General features: G+C 37.7%; 1 protein-coding gene across 2 annotated transcripts in view; it reads right to left on the bottom strand.

Moving 5' to 3' along the window:
• The window catches only part of DENND1B (DENN domain containing 1B), a 151,586-nt gene that overhangs the window by 104,310 nt on the left and 34,291 nt on the right, over nt 1–12,985 (bottom strand). For both annotated transcript variants that reach the window (XM_039726266.1, XM_039726265.1), the window contains exon 4: nt 7,144–7,187. In XM_039726266.1, coding sequence (XP_039582200.1) covers nt 7,144–7,187 — 44 coding nt within the window. The remainder of the gene's footprint in view (nt 1–7,143; nt 7,188–12,985) is intronic.

Genomic DNA, 12,985 nt, shown 5'->3' with positions numbered 1-12,985 from the left:
TACACGCAGAAACAGACACACAAAACCCAGAAACTCAACACTTCTGCTTAAGGGAGTCTACCAGCCAGGTAGTTCACAATGCCTTAAAAACAGAAATAGTTATATTCTGATGGATTAACGTATTTCCCTTCCTGATCACCTGCCTGGAACTGCTTCACCTTCCCTTATTCCTGGTCCAAGATCCCAAACCAAGTAGCCTGGATCCTTCCAGTCACAGCCCACTCATCACCCTTGCATTGTTGCTCCTGTTCTTGATTTTAGTCCCATCAAGTCTTGTTATTTGCCTGGTTCCTTGATTTCATCACATGTGGATTACGCACTTTGATCCCAACCCATTTCCTAATATATGCAATATGTAAAAGAGTATACAAAATACCAGCAAATTATTTGAAGTGACACTTCAAATACCTGTAGCAGTAACAGTGAACCAAAGTACCTCAAATGCTCTCCAACTTCTGCAGAAAACTATCATCAAGAAAGGCAGAAGAAGAGCCAAGAACCAAACACAGGGTTCAGGAATATTATTACATCCAGTACTTAATATAGAAAGGATAGGATGTTCCTAAAAGTGCTGCAGAGTAAGCCTGAGACACAAAACCAATGCTGCAAGTATGAGAGGTAACAAACTGAAGACTGAAATGGAATGAGGGTATTAAGGAAGCAGATGAGAAAGTATAAGGTATCCCAGAATAAGGAATCAGGGGATATTGGACTGGAATATTCTGAGGGCAGCTGAGGTCAATCAACAACGACATCACACATGACAATTTGGCAGTCTTTCTGGAAGATGTTCCAAATGATTGTCATCACTATTTCAGCCATCAGTTATTTTTTTCTTCTTTGGTTTGGCACATCACCACAGGCTGGAATCTGATTTGGCTTTGAAATAAGGCAAATCACTAACAGTTATTTTCAATGGGCTGATAGAGAATATATGAAGGACAGTCAAATATTAATTCTGTACTTATTTGAGCAAACAGAGAAAAAACTACTTCTACAAAATGTAGTCCCCCAATATCACAGCTGTATGATTTTAAAAAATGGCTAACATATGCAGACAGTCTATTAAAATGCACATAATTTATTTGACTCAAAATGAAAACATATCTAACAAGTAATTCCATTCATCTGGCCCTTTTTCACCCAGCCTTAAGATATACAAATGTGTGCCTTTTCACCAGAACACAGCAGCTGGGAATGAAAAGAAAAGCATTCAAATGATCATTTTCACATCATATTCCATCGTCTTTTCACCAGCTTCTCCCCAGTCTTTCTTTGAGTCCCATTCTGTTACAAGAGAGCTGCTTTTTAGATCAATTCATATTTCCATAATCCACACTGCTGTTTCTCTCTCTCCTCCCCAGGGTGGACTAACCCCTGCATCCAGAACTATGGCTTACAACTGTCATTAAGACCTGTAACAATAACAAGATAACAAAAGAGCTGGTAGAGATGAGGTTAGCCAGTACCATATGCTGATCAAGTTCAACATTTTTAACTTAAAAGCTCAATAAAACAAAACTCCCACAATTCTGAGAACACACATACTTCATGTTGCCACCTGTCCTCAAAATTTCAAGGAAATACCAAGTTTGTGATATTGGCCTTTTATAATTTTTAAAATTTAAAAAATAAAAGTCTCAAAGATTTATTCTGTCTCTTTTGGGATGAATTAAAAGAAAAGGTTGAGAAAGCATCTTGGTATATTCACATCTTGAATGATGTAAGGGTCTTGGTGATTCTGGGTGTTCCCAGCACGTCTTCGTGGGCAGTTGTTCCACAGAATATTTATCAGGACTGAACAGATCTTTTCTGTTCACACACTGCAGTTAGCATCTACCAATACATCTCTGAACGTTTTCCTGCTGATCATCCATCATCTGGGATTTGCATAGACAAAAAGCATTGCTGCCTTACTCACACAGTATTTTTCAATAAAAACAGTATGTTCCAAACACAAAGTGTCAGAAAATCACTTTATCTTAATCAGCTAAAGTTCCCTTACAATGCACAAAACTGCCACATTGCCATCATCTCAGCAGGGCTAATTGCTTTCCACAAAGATTCGAGTTTGAAAATATCCCTTAACTAAATATGATGTGCAACATTTAGACAAAAACAGTACTGAAAATTAGTAATCTCATTAGATTGATTCCTCCTTTCTCATATATCAATCATACTTATTAATAAACAAACAACAAAATCACCAAACCCTTTTTATGATTTCCTGATAAAAACAATCCCACAAAGCAAGCAGCTATCTAGTTTGCATAAACATTTGAAACATGTATTTAATGCCTCATCAGAATACAAGAACAAAGCCATCTCATGCAGAAACCTGGTGAGATGCATCCCCTAACAGCATGCCTGCAGCCTTGGAGGGAGTGTAAACAGCCTCATACCTCCTGGGCTCCTGCTGCTCTCTTAAGAGACACAGAGGAACACAACATCTCACTGCTGGCTTCCACACATTCCTTTGACCCAGAGAACAGATTCTAGTTTGCTTCTGGAGAATATTTAAAAAAAAAAAAAAAAAGCCAACTTGAACTACTATTTAATCTTTTAAAAATTAATATAATCTTTTTCATGGTGACCTCATCTATGTATTTGCTGCCACAATCCATTCAATTAAAGATTCCATTCTGAAAGAAACTGAAACTTTTGTCTCCAATCAGATGCTCATTTAAGCCAGGCTTAATTTTCAGTAGTTAAAACATACATTGAAAGTCAAGTATGTGATTGGTGCTTTGTTGCAGGAAGAGCCACACATTGGTACTTCTGAGAATTTATCTTTTAAACAACTGCATATGCACCTGTACATCTTTATGTATACAAATATTTTCACATGAACCAGATAGATTTACATGCATAGTATCAGACTTTAGTGTGGGTCACTGCAGGATACAAAGCTCTCAATTCAGTGGTGACATCTGCATAATGTGATACAGTAAAACTAAAATCCAGATGTTATGTAAAATAGGAGATAATAACATAAAGAGCATTACCCTAGCTTCAGAGAAAACAGCAGAGATTCCTCACATGGAATACCATATCCCTTACTCATTACTGCATTACTCATCTGCAGGGTTTGGGTGACATGGGAAAGCAGATTTTGACTGCTTGTCTTAGAAAGCAAGAGGAGATAGGATGAAATCTGCAACACAGCCAACAGTCTAATGCAGAGTCTGAACTCCTTCTTAACCCACATCTTCAGTTAATAACCTCTTGTCATATTTATTACTAAAGTAGCCTCTGGTAAGACCATCTCCTGATATTAGCTATTTGTGTCATCTTCCTGGTGAGATGTTTTTCACCAGCAGAGAAGTTCCAGGCTGAAATTAGAAAATATGTGATTAGAAGGGCAAACAATGAGAACTATTCAATGGACACCACATACTACAGGTAGAAATCACTTCAGGTCAACAGGCGGTCACATTAAAAAGCTGCTGAATTTGTACACAGCTAAAAATAATGCCCAACATACATGTAATTACTAAATTAATAAGAAATGTTGGACCTCACATGCCCCAAAGGTTAAGCCAGCACAGAAGCAGTGCCACCTCTTATCCAGGCACTACCTGCTGCTGGTGCTGTCGGCACTGTGCTCTCCTCCTTCCTTGTGCTAACACCACTCTTTTCCCAGGAATGTTTCAACTCACTGAAGCTGGTGGGAGTGTCAGTGTTTTTATTTGCAGAACAGACACGAACAGAGCCATAGCGGAGACATCTGGACACATGTGACATCAACAGGGCTTTGCTACAGACTGCACTGCCACGAGCAGAGCAGCCAGTGCCAGCAGATCACAGCTCTGCCAGGCAACATTAACTTCTGCAGAAATGTGTTTTCTTCAACAGGCAGCAAGTACTTCAGTTTGGAAACCAAGGTGTTGTTCTCATTTGGGCTGCTTTTCTAAAGCCCTTAAAAAATTACTTTCTTCTTAAAAACAAGTGGAAATTTTTTTTCCAGATATCATAGTATATTAATATTTTTTCTTCAGACTTCCATTTAAAAATGGGCTTGTAAGGCTGAAATTAAACTAGTTTAACCAGTCTGAATAAACAAAATAGCAGTTTCAAGATTGAAAACATACTGACCTTTTATCACGGGAAGTTTTGCATAAAGGGGATATTTGAACATTTTAAAGAAAAAAATAGCCCATTAAATGGCTACAACTCATTCATTATCCATATTTGAGTGCTGGAGGATAATCACAGAAGACCTATATATGTTCAAATGAGAAATCTCCACATTTTCTCTACAGTGCTGAAATTATTCACAACTTTTTCCACATTGTCAAACTCATTTTTAAAGCACTAATGCCAGTACAGCAGTAATGTGTAACTCTAAGATGTCTCAAACAAATTAGTTCTTCTGGCTCTTGACGCACTTTTTAATAAGTACTATCTTTCATATGGTATTGTGGCTCTTTGTACTTTGAATTCTAACCACTATGAGCTCATTTTTTCATTGATGGTTTTGAGAGTTAGTAAAAATGGAATTACTCCCACCTCAAAAAATAAAATAAAATTAAAAAAAAAAACAAAAAACACCAACCAAAACAAAACAAAAAACCCCACTTTTTGAAACACTCCTGGCAAAGACAAGTATTTTTCATTTCCTGTCCTGAAGCATTACTTTTTTTCCTTCCCCACTCTATGTTTTCCTCTTTTCCTTCTTATTCTGGCATCTGAGGAGTTACCAGAGAGAAAATAAGTGGTTTTCCTGCAGTCTTGGCAGATAAGGAAATCAACAATGAATCTTGCGAAGTCTTTTGTAATACCAAAACCATGCCTTAATATTTCCTTCACTTGACAGACTGCGAGTAAGTAATTATGACAAATCCCTGGTCTTGTCTTCCCCCTGATCAACTCTAGTTTCAACAGATCAGATGTTTAGCAAAACATGAGTTTGGAAAGTGAATATTTAAGAAAAAATTGCACCAAAAGAATATTGACCAGCATCAAAGAAAATGGTAGGGCAGGAGAAAAACAGAAGATTAGAGATGAGTTAGCACTGGGAAGTTCAGACATACTTAGAGGAGAAATGTGAGAAAGAGGAAGAAAATGTCAAAATGGCTTAGACAAGTTTTCTTTGCATTATGAAAGCAACAAAAAGGTGACATGATAAACTGTAGAAAAATTCAGGAAGAGAGGAAAATATTTTGCCCACTGTTATCACATCACTGTGCAAACAGACAGCCCTTCAATTTTAGGAAAGATGATTCTTTGGGATACATCCAAAAACTAACTCACACATTTTACATTTAAAATAGAAATGACTGAAAAACATAACAGAGATAACAGAGAATATTCTTCTTTTCTTTTTTTTTTTTTTCAAACATTCTCCCCACAAACTTTCATGGAAATTCACCCTGATAGTTTTAGGGAGTTTTTGATTATTAAAGAAAATCTGGTGGATACTCAGGTCCTCCAATCCTAACCTACCCAGTTCAACATGCACACACACGTGCAGAGAAGGCTTCTGCTGATTTCACTCCATGACTTGGCTCAGGGGTTTGCTTCAGAAGCTGCTATACATTCTGTTTAAATCCAGTGGTTCTAATAGAAAAATTTCCCTTGCAAGGAGAAGGATTAAAATACCGTGTTTTCCAGGAACACAAGCAATTTACCTGAAACACCAGAGAGCCCACACGACTGAGACACAATGTGCAGGCACAGGTTTTTCAGAGCCCAAAGGCAGAGTGCTGCCTGAGGCCTCTGGTGTTTATAGATTAGGTATGTCTACTGCATCTTTGCAGGATTCCCCTCCAGTCTTTAGTGGGCTTCATCTTCTAATCATTTTTCTACACCAGCTGTTCTTTGAATAACCTTCGACTTGCTGAATAAGCTCCCATTTTTCTTCATACATAATTTCTCTTTTCTTTTTTTTTCTTTTTTTTTTTTTTTAAGATCAAGTCTTTCTTGGGGAAAAGAACAAAACAAACTAGGAAAAAAAGAATTTAAATGACAATGAAGATGATCATCCTGCAGCCAGGATAATTATCAAAACTTGCTGAATGCCTAGCTGAGAACAGACAACAACACACTTTGCTTGTTTGTCACTGTTATACAGGCTGCACATTTCTGACTGATGCTATTCCCTAACGACACATCCTACTTTCTATGTTTATATATTTATTCCTTTCATCATGAATCACCTTATAGCTGTCTTTATAGAATCTTGTACTATTGATTTAAAAAAAAAATCAACAATATATCAACATCTGCTGTACAACAAGACTTCCAGATCATCCACTGTGGTGATACTAATGAAGAATATGTTTGCCTCAACATTAGTATAAAAACAAGAGGCAAAGAAGCCATTGAGACAGAGATATTTATTACTTTTGTTGTTTTATGTATTTTCTTTTATGAAAAGAAAAATATTTCCACGCAAGAAACTCTTGTAGAAGTTGCTGAAATAATAAAATTTAGTAATTTCATTAGATTTTAATATTAATAACTTTCATAACATAGTCATGGGGCAAAAAACCCAACACACTAATTAATAGCTTGCTGTCACTACAAACAGTGAAATAATCCATCAGTCCTGTATGTATAAACTTTCCTTTGAGGATTAATTATAGATACAACATAGGATTTTCACGCTTTCAGAATCAGTAACTTTAGATCAGTCTCTTATAAGGGTCTGAGGATTTTTTCCCCCCAAGCAAATAACTAGGGTATCTCTAAAATATTATTAAATAACTATCTAAAATCTTGCATTGAAAAGGATTAAAGGAATGGAATGCACACGTTCTGACATTAAGAGGACATACATGGATAGCTCTTCAAATTTTGATCTGGTGGTTTTTTATAACATCAATGTTCAGCAAAGTTTTCTTGATAATTTTTTCCACATTTTCAAGCCCAAAACTGATAAAAACCCAACATGTCCAATAGGACCACTTGATAAAATACTCCATATCAAAAATAAGGTGATGCAGAGAATTAGCACGACATTCCATGCTCTGCTACTGCTATTGCGTATTCCTGTCACAGAGGCAATCTAATCACCAAGCCACCAGTTGGGTGAAGGCTTCCACCCTGCTATCATTAGCATCTGCCTCTCCACAGTTGAATAGAAGAGCTTTTTTATTATTATTCTAACATAAAAAAAAAGTTCAATCTCATGTTTCCAACCTGGTCTCCAAAGTCCTCCGGGAACTTCCACAGTACCACTGGATCTGTAAATAATTGACAGACAGCATTAATCAGAGGCAAAGGAACAGAGTATTACAGTCAGAGTACATTAATATTAAAGAGAGGGTCAGCTTAGCGTCAAGCTTTGAGGCAAGTGCAAAAATATATCTAAAAACTAAGGAAGATACTGGATTATTAAAAAGACTTATTTCATATTTATGAAAGTGTATGTTTATTGTTTTACATATGGCAGCAGGTTATAATGTACTGAACTCTTTTCATATTCAATTCTTCATTCTTTAAGCACATTTAATTTTCACTTTTTAATTCAATTAAGAAACAAAGAGATAGAAAACCCTTTTAATCCCAGGAAAAAAAGAACGAAAATTATAAGGGGGAAAAAAAGGCCTTTATGAAAGAACAGAAAAACATCCTTTGTGGTTTTAAAGATAGTACCAATGTAACCAGCATTCTCAAGGAAGAGCTAGCATGGTTCAGTATTTTCTGTTCAGACCCATTTAAAACCAGCATTTTCTGTTCAGACCCATTTAAAACCATTTCGGTACCTAGAAGTTTTCATCAACCACTTGTAAACGGCTAATTATAAAAAAAATAATTTAGGCTACATATTAGTCTCCACTTAATATTGTTTTGAAAGCTTCTATCACAAGGATAGGAACAATATAACCTCTCAACAAAAACACAAACTATGACCATCCTGCCTCCCCCCAAAGCTGTTAATCTCCTTTGATACAAACCCTTCCTGAGGTGCTACTGTTACACGGCCACAAACACCCACCAAGCCTCACAGGCTTCTAAACAACAGGTTAGCAGCAGTGTTTGTCCACCCGCTCAAAGGAAATTATCCACGTCCCTGCAAGGGAGACCCAGGGCAGTGCCAGAGCCCGGGCCAGCAGCAGAGCTCTCTAATTCCTGCCCGTGCCCCAGCTGAGGTCAGGCACCTCACACCACTGACCACGCAGCCAGCAGAGCTCGGGGTGCCCAAGGGCAGGAAAAAGAAGGAGAAACAATAGTAAGTGCCAGGACACTGTCTGCTGGGAGCTGCCACCTCTTGTCTGCCTCAGGAGCTGCTAGATCCCTATTCTCCAAGGAGCCAATGTCTGGGAAACTCTTCAGATTTCCACTTCAGGCTCTAATACCATCACTGCATGGTAACTCAGGTATGTCCTTCTCATTGCTAGGTTTGACATCAGAACCACAGGGCTTTCCACTTTTGGCAAAGTATGGAGGTTTCTACTCTTCTTTGGGTTACATATACATTTGCTGGTGCCAACTGGAGATTTAATGAGAAGGGAAATGCCACTGCTGGTGGTGTAATTCCCAACTGCTGATGTCAAATCCTGCTGTTCAGCACAGAGGTGTCACACATGTGCATTTGCTGCTGGCCCAGCCACCAGGAGCTGGAGACCAAAGTCAGCATTCCTCCTTCACCCCAAGCCAGATCTTAAGCCAAGAGTAGAACATACATTTCAAACATGTTACAGAATTCAACTTGCCAATCAATTCAATGCAATTAGACCTAATTTGTATCCAAGTCAAATCTAAGTGTGATTTTCAATAAAAACTGAGGCACTTGACTCTGCTTGTTGGACAAGCTTGTTTTTTCTCCTAAGAACATCCAGGAAGGGTTTTGCAGCTATTATTTAATAAAATATGTGTATTTTGCACAGTGAATCTTCCTCCGTTACTATGGGGAGCAAGAACTTTTTAAGGCAGATACAAAACAAGACATAATATGCTAAGTTTATAAGAATATGAGAGCAAATAAATACAGATACTTACAACAAAGACCTTTTTGTCCTGATCTATTTTGTTCATATTTAAATTGCAAACAAATCTCTATAATGATCAGGTACAAGAGCAGTTTGACTATCCTGTAAAGGAACCGTTGCTTTTATTCCAAATTAGTATCATGAAAAGGCAAGCAATTACATATCAACAATGATCCCTGATAAATCCAAAGAGCAGCAAGTACGGTAACATATCAAATACTCAATGTTAAGTAATTCATAAATTACTTGCTCAAAAGCACTGAAAACTTGCAGAATCCAAAAAATACTTCAACTGAGCTTGTAAATCTAATGCCATATGTCCACAAACATTTCAAGCATAAATTTCTCTTTGAAAGAGCAATCCCTCTGCACTCCCACTACCAGGTACTTGTTGGTGAAGCTGCAGCACTGTCTGTCTCCTGCTGGTGCAGACTGCCACAGCTACACAGAGCCAGATGAGGGAACTGGCCGAGATCAAACCAACTGTCTGAAACTTTCCAAGGCAGCATTAACTAGATCAGTTCCCCAAAACCATTGGGTTTGCACAGAAAAAAAGGAAGAAAAACTGGGGAATAGGGAATTGTGGTGAGAAAAAAGCAGGACTGCTTCATGCGGCAGCACTCCAGCATCAAGCATTTGCTACAGCTCGTGCAATACAAGCTGGTTAGCAGCTGCCTCTAGTTCCGTTTCTTATCACCCATTTCTTGTTCACAACTTCCCAAGTCTTGCAGTACCATTTATAGCTGCTGCTATTGCAAAACCCAACGCTATGGCCTGCGAGGAGGTGAGGGGACCGCTCTGCGGTGAGGCTGGGCTGCCGGAGCATCGCCAGCCAGGAGCTCAGCAACATTGCCTCTTCCCTTCCCAGCAGCCAAGCCAGGCAGATGATTTTGGCAGATGTGAAGTACAGTTACATGAGGAACATTTAGTATAGTGAATGCTTTAGTAACACAGTAACAAAATCACTGAGGTTTCTAAGTCGGATAGAAATGTAATTTTTGTTCACTCTCCTTAGTGCAAATGTAACTGCCAGGCTTCAAAATAGGAAGCAGATCGCAATAGCAAAACCTCCGGGTGTTATTTTAAAAGGTCACAGTCATGAGCAAAGTACAATCTCACAATTAAGCAAATCTTTGGGCTTGGGGTCCAAACATGGGTAAAATTTACACATCAATGATGTGCCAACAGAGCTAACAGCATTTCACAGGGCCACACTTTATCTACACAAAACAAGACCAACAGTTCCAATAAGTTCTTTTGGTGTCCTGATATCACAATAGACAAAAAACCCCTAAAACTTGAATGATACTAAGGCTGTCTCATACTACTCCATCCTCACTTAAAATGGTAAGAACAAATCTAAAGTAAATTCCAGTTCACTCAACTATAGGTAAAACAACATTTACTTTTCTATCATAAAAGGGTATTTATATCATCAGAGGATAATTAAATGCATGTGATCTAAACAGGAAGAACAATGCTTTTAATACTCTTTCATGAAAACAAAAAAGAGCCAACATTAAAAAAAAATTCCTAACTCAATCCAAGACAAGCATTCGGTGCTACACTCAGCAAAAATTACATGCCTTCAAGACTTGTCCAACTGCTTTGAGCTGGGTTTTGCAGCTGTTATTACTGGCTTTTAACTGGTTATTTTAGTAGGTACTTGCCATACATTTATTAAGTAAGAAAATCTGATGTGACTTGTGCTTCAAAAAGGAAAGTTACTACATTCTTTTTATGCCTTTACTCTCTGAAACCAAACCCTAACACCTATAAAAAGCCTCAGGATTTTATGATAATTATCCAAGTGTGAGATTGGAGTTTTTTTTCAAAAGATTATGTTGGTTTCTGCTTTTGGCGCTAGGCTCAGGAAGCATCTGACACATCTTTGGGACAACTTCTCAAAAGGGCTGCAGAGGAAGAAACAAAGGGGTACTGATTTAGAAATAAAAAGAGAAAGTATAATCCGATTCTGCAACTGTACGCACTCTATCTTCAGGTTTACAAAGACTGAATTTTCTTTTCCCTGAGGATTACTTTCCAGATACTCTGTCTGATCTGGCAATGTTAGGTCAATTTTATGCTGATTTTATGGGTGAGAGGATGAGAAACACTCAAATAGCTGTTGTTATAGTCAGCTGAGGAACTACTGAATTTCTCTTCATTCACTTTTTCTAACTGACGTTTCAGGACAAATGGTTTGCACCAATTCTAAATAAATGTAATAGTAAAAGGAAATTGTCAAGTGCACACAAAATAGTTTGTGTGGTACGTGTATAAATGTGTATATACTGTTGCATGTGTAAATGGATGTTTTGAAGTACAAACATCACTTTTTCTATGCCTACCACATCCAGGACAAATCTCAGCACCTCGCAGTAACACTTGAAAATTCCTTTGCTAAATATCCTGCAGCATTGGAAAGGACATCTCCCTTGGTATGAGCCAGATGAGAGACAATCGTGGAACGGTTTGCTGAGGTACCAAAAGAGTGCAGTATAGTTAAAAAGAGAAAAGCAAGTCACATACAATGCTTAAAAAAATAGTATTCAAGATGTAATCTAGAACTGCTCTGGAAGATAAATGCAGGCAACTATGACACCCACTAAGACAAGAGGAAAATATATGCAGATACTCAAGGTAATTTCTCTCCCAAAAATCTATTCCTGTAGAGACAAGGTCATAAAGCATGTCATCTATATTTTCAGGAAAACAACTTCTAACACAGTTTAACTTCTGTAACAAATTGAAGAAAATACAAAGGTACTGTTTCCCATGACAGAGTGGATTAGAGAAGCAGTACATTCTAAACCATGAAAAATAAAGAGAATGCTTTCTGGCCTGTAACTTTCCCAAAAACTGACAAGTTAAATGCACTCTAAAAAGACTTCTTATAATCATCGTGCTTGCGGATTATAAATGCCACACAAAAATACAATAGGATAAGGTAATTAGCACACATTCAATTTGGTAATGGAACAGAAATTACAAGTACATGCTGAGAAACATCATCTTGGGAAATTCTTTTGGATAGCAAAAGAGAATATTTCAGACAGAAAAACACAGCTAAGGTAAAATGAAACAGATTAATTTAGTCCAATATTCTGGAGAGAGGAGGAATCTCCATCCCTGTTGCCTGTACTGAGCAGAACGGACAAAAAGACTGCCAAGCAGAGTTGGCCATGCTTGGGATAGAGGAATGGACTAGATAACTGCTCAGTATTTCTCCAGTTATATTTTCTCTGATGCTGTACAGATTTTCATTGGAAAAAAGCTGTCAGTGCAGAGGGGAAAGAAGAGACTGGGGCCAGGATTTAAGGGGGTGGGAAAGAAATATAATGAGGAAAAGGAAGGTAGCAAAGCAAAACTTATTGCAGACTGTTCCTCTTTCTTGCCTGGAACAAAGAGGTGCCACATTTTTTTTCCTTATGTGAACATGAGAATGTAATTAATAAAGCTGAAATTATCTATCATTATCTCAGGGAACAGCTTTACAAACACACATTTAAGCAATAAGCAGAATGGATTTTGTTAGACTAAGTAGTTTTCAGCAATAAAAAATCAGTTCTCTAAGTTTATGATACTGCTATTGTTCAAAAACAAAGGTCTCTTACATACTTAAAATAATTTTCCAGAAACACTCAACAGTAATTCTAGTGAGGCTTTTGTATCGATATAGTATTTAATACTCAACCAAATCACTACAACAGTGATTCAGAAAGAAAATAAGAGATGAACTATAACGTGCAACCCAAGGATTTTTACAGATGAAATCATCTGATGAAAAAAGCAGCATTCACATAAAAAAAAACCTTCTTGCAAAAAAAAAGACTTCTGTATATAATATTAAAATTCGCCTGTTCACAGTTTCATACATGAAGTGCCAAAAATGGAGTAGAACGGGAGGCCCTGCTGCCAGAAGGGGCAGCAGCTCCCTGGTGGGGATCAAAGTGCAGCACCAGCCAGGAGCAGGAGGAAGAAGAGCAGGATGCCATGGGAAAGGGGAGAAGAAGGGAATTACAGTATTTTCCAAGCATCAGTAATTA

The sequence above is a fragment of the Passer montanus genome, unplaced genomic scaffold (assembly GCF_014805655.1).
Source record: "Passer montanus isolate IOZ18808 unplaced genomic scaffold, ASM1480565v1 scaffold58, whole genome shotgun sequence".
NCBI classification, from domain to species: domain Eukaryota; kingdom Metazoa; phylum Chordata; class Aves; order Passeriformes; family Passeridae; genus Passer; species Passer montanus.
Note: the sequence above shows the minus strand (reverse complement) of the source record. Positions and strands in the feature narration are given on the sequence as shown.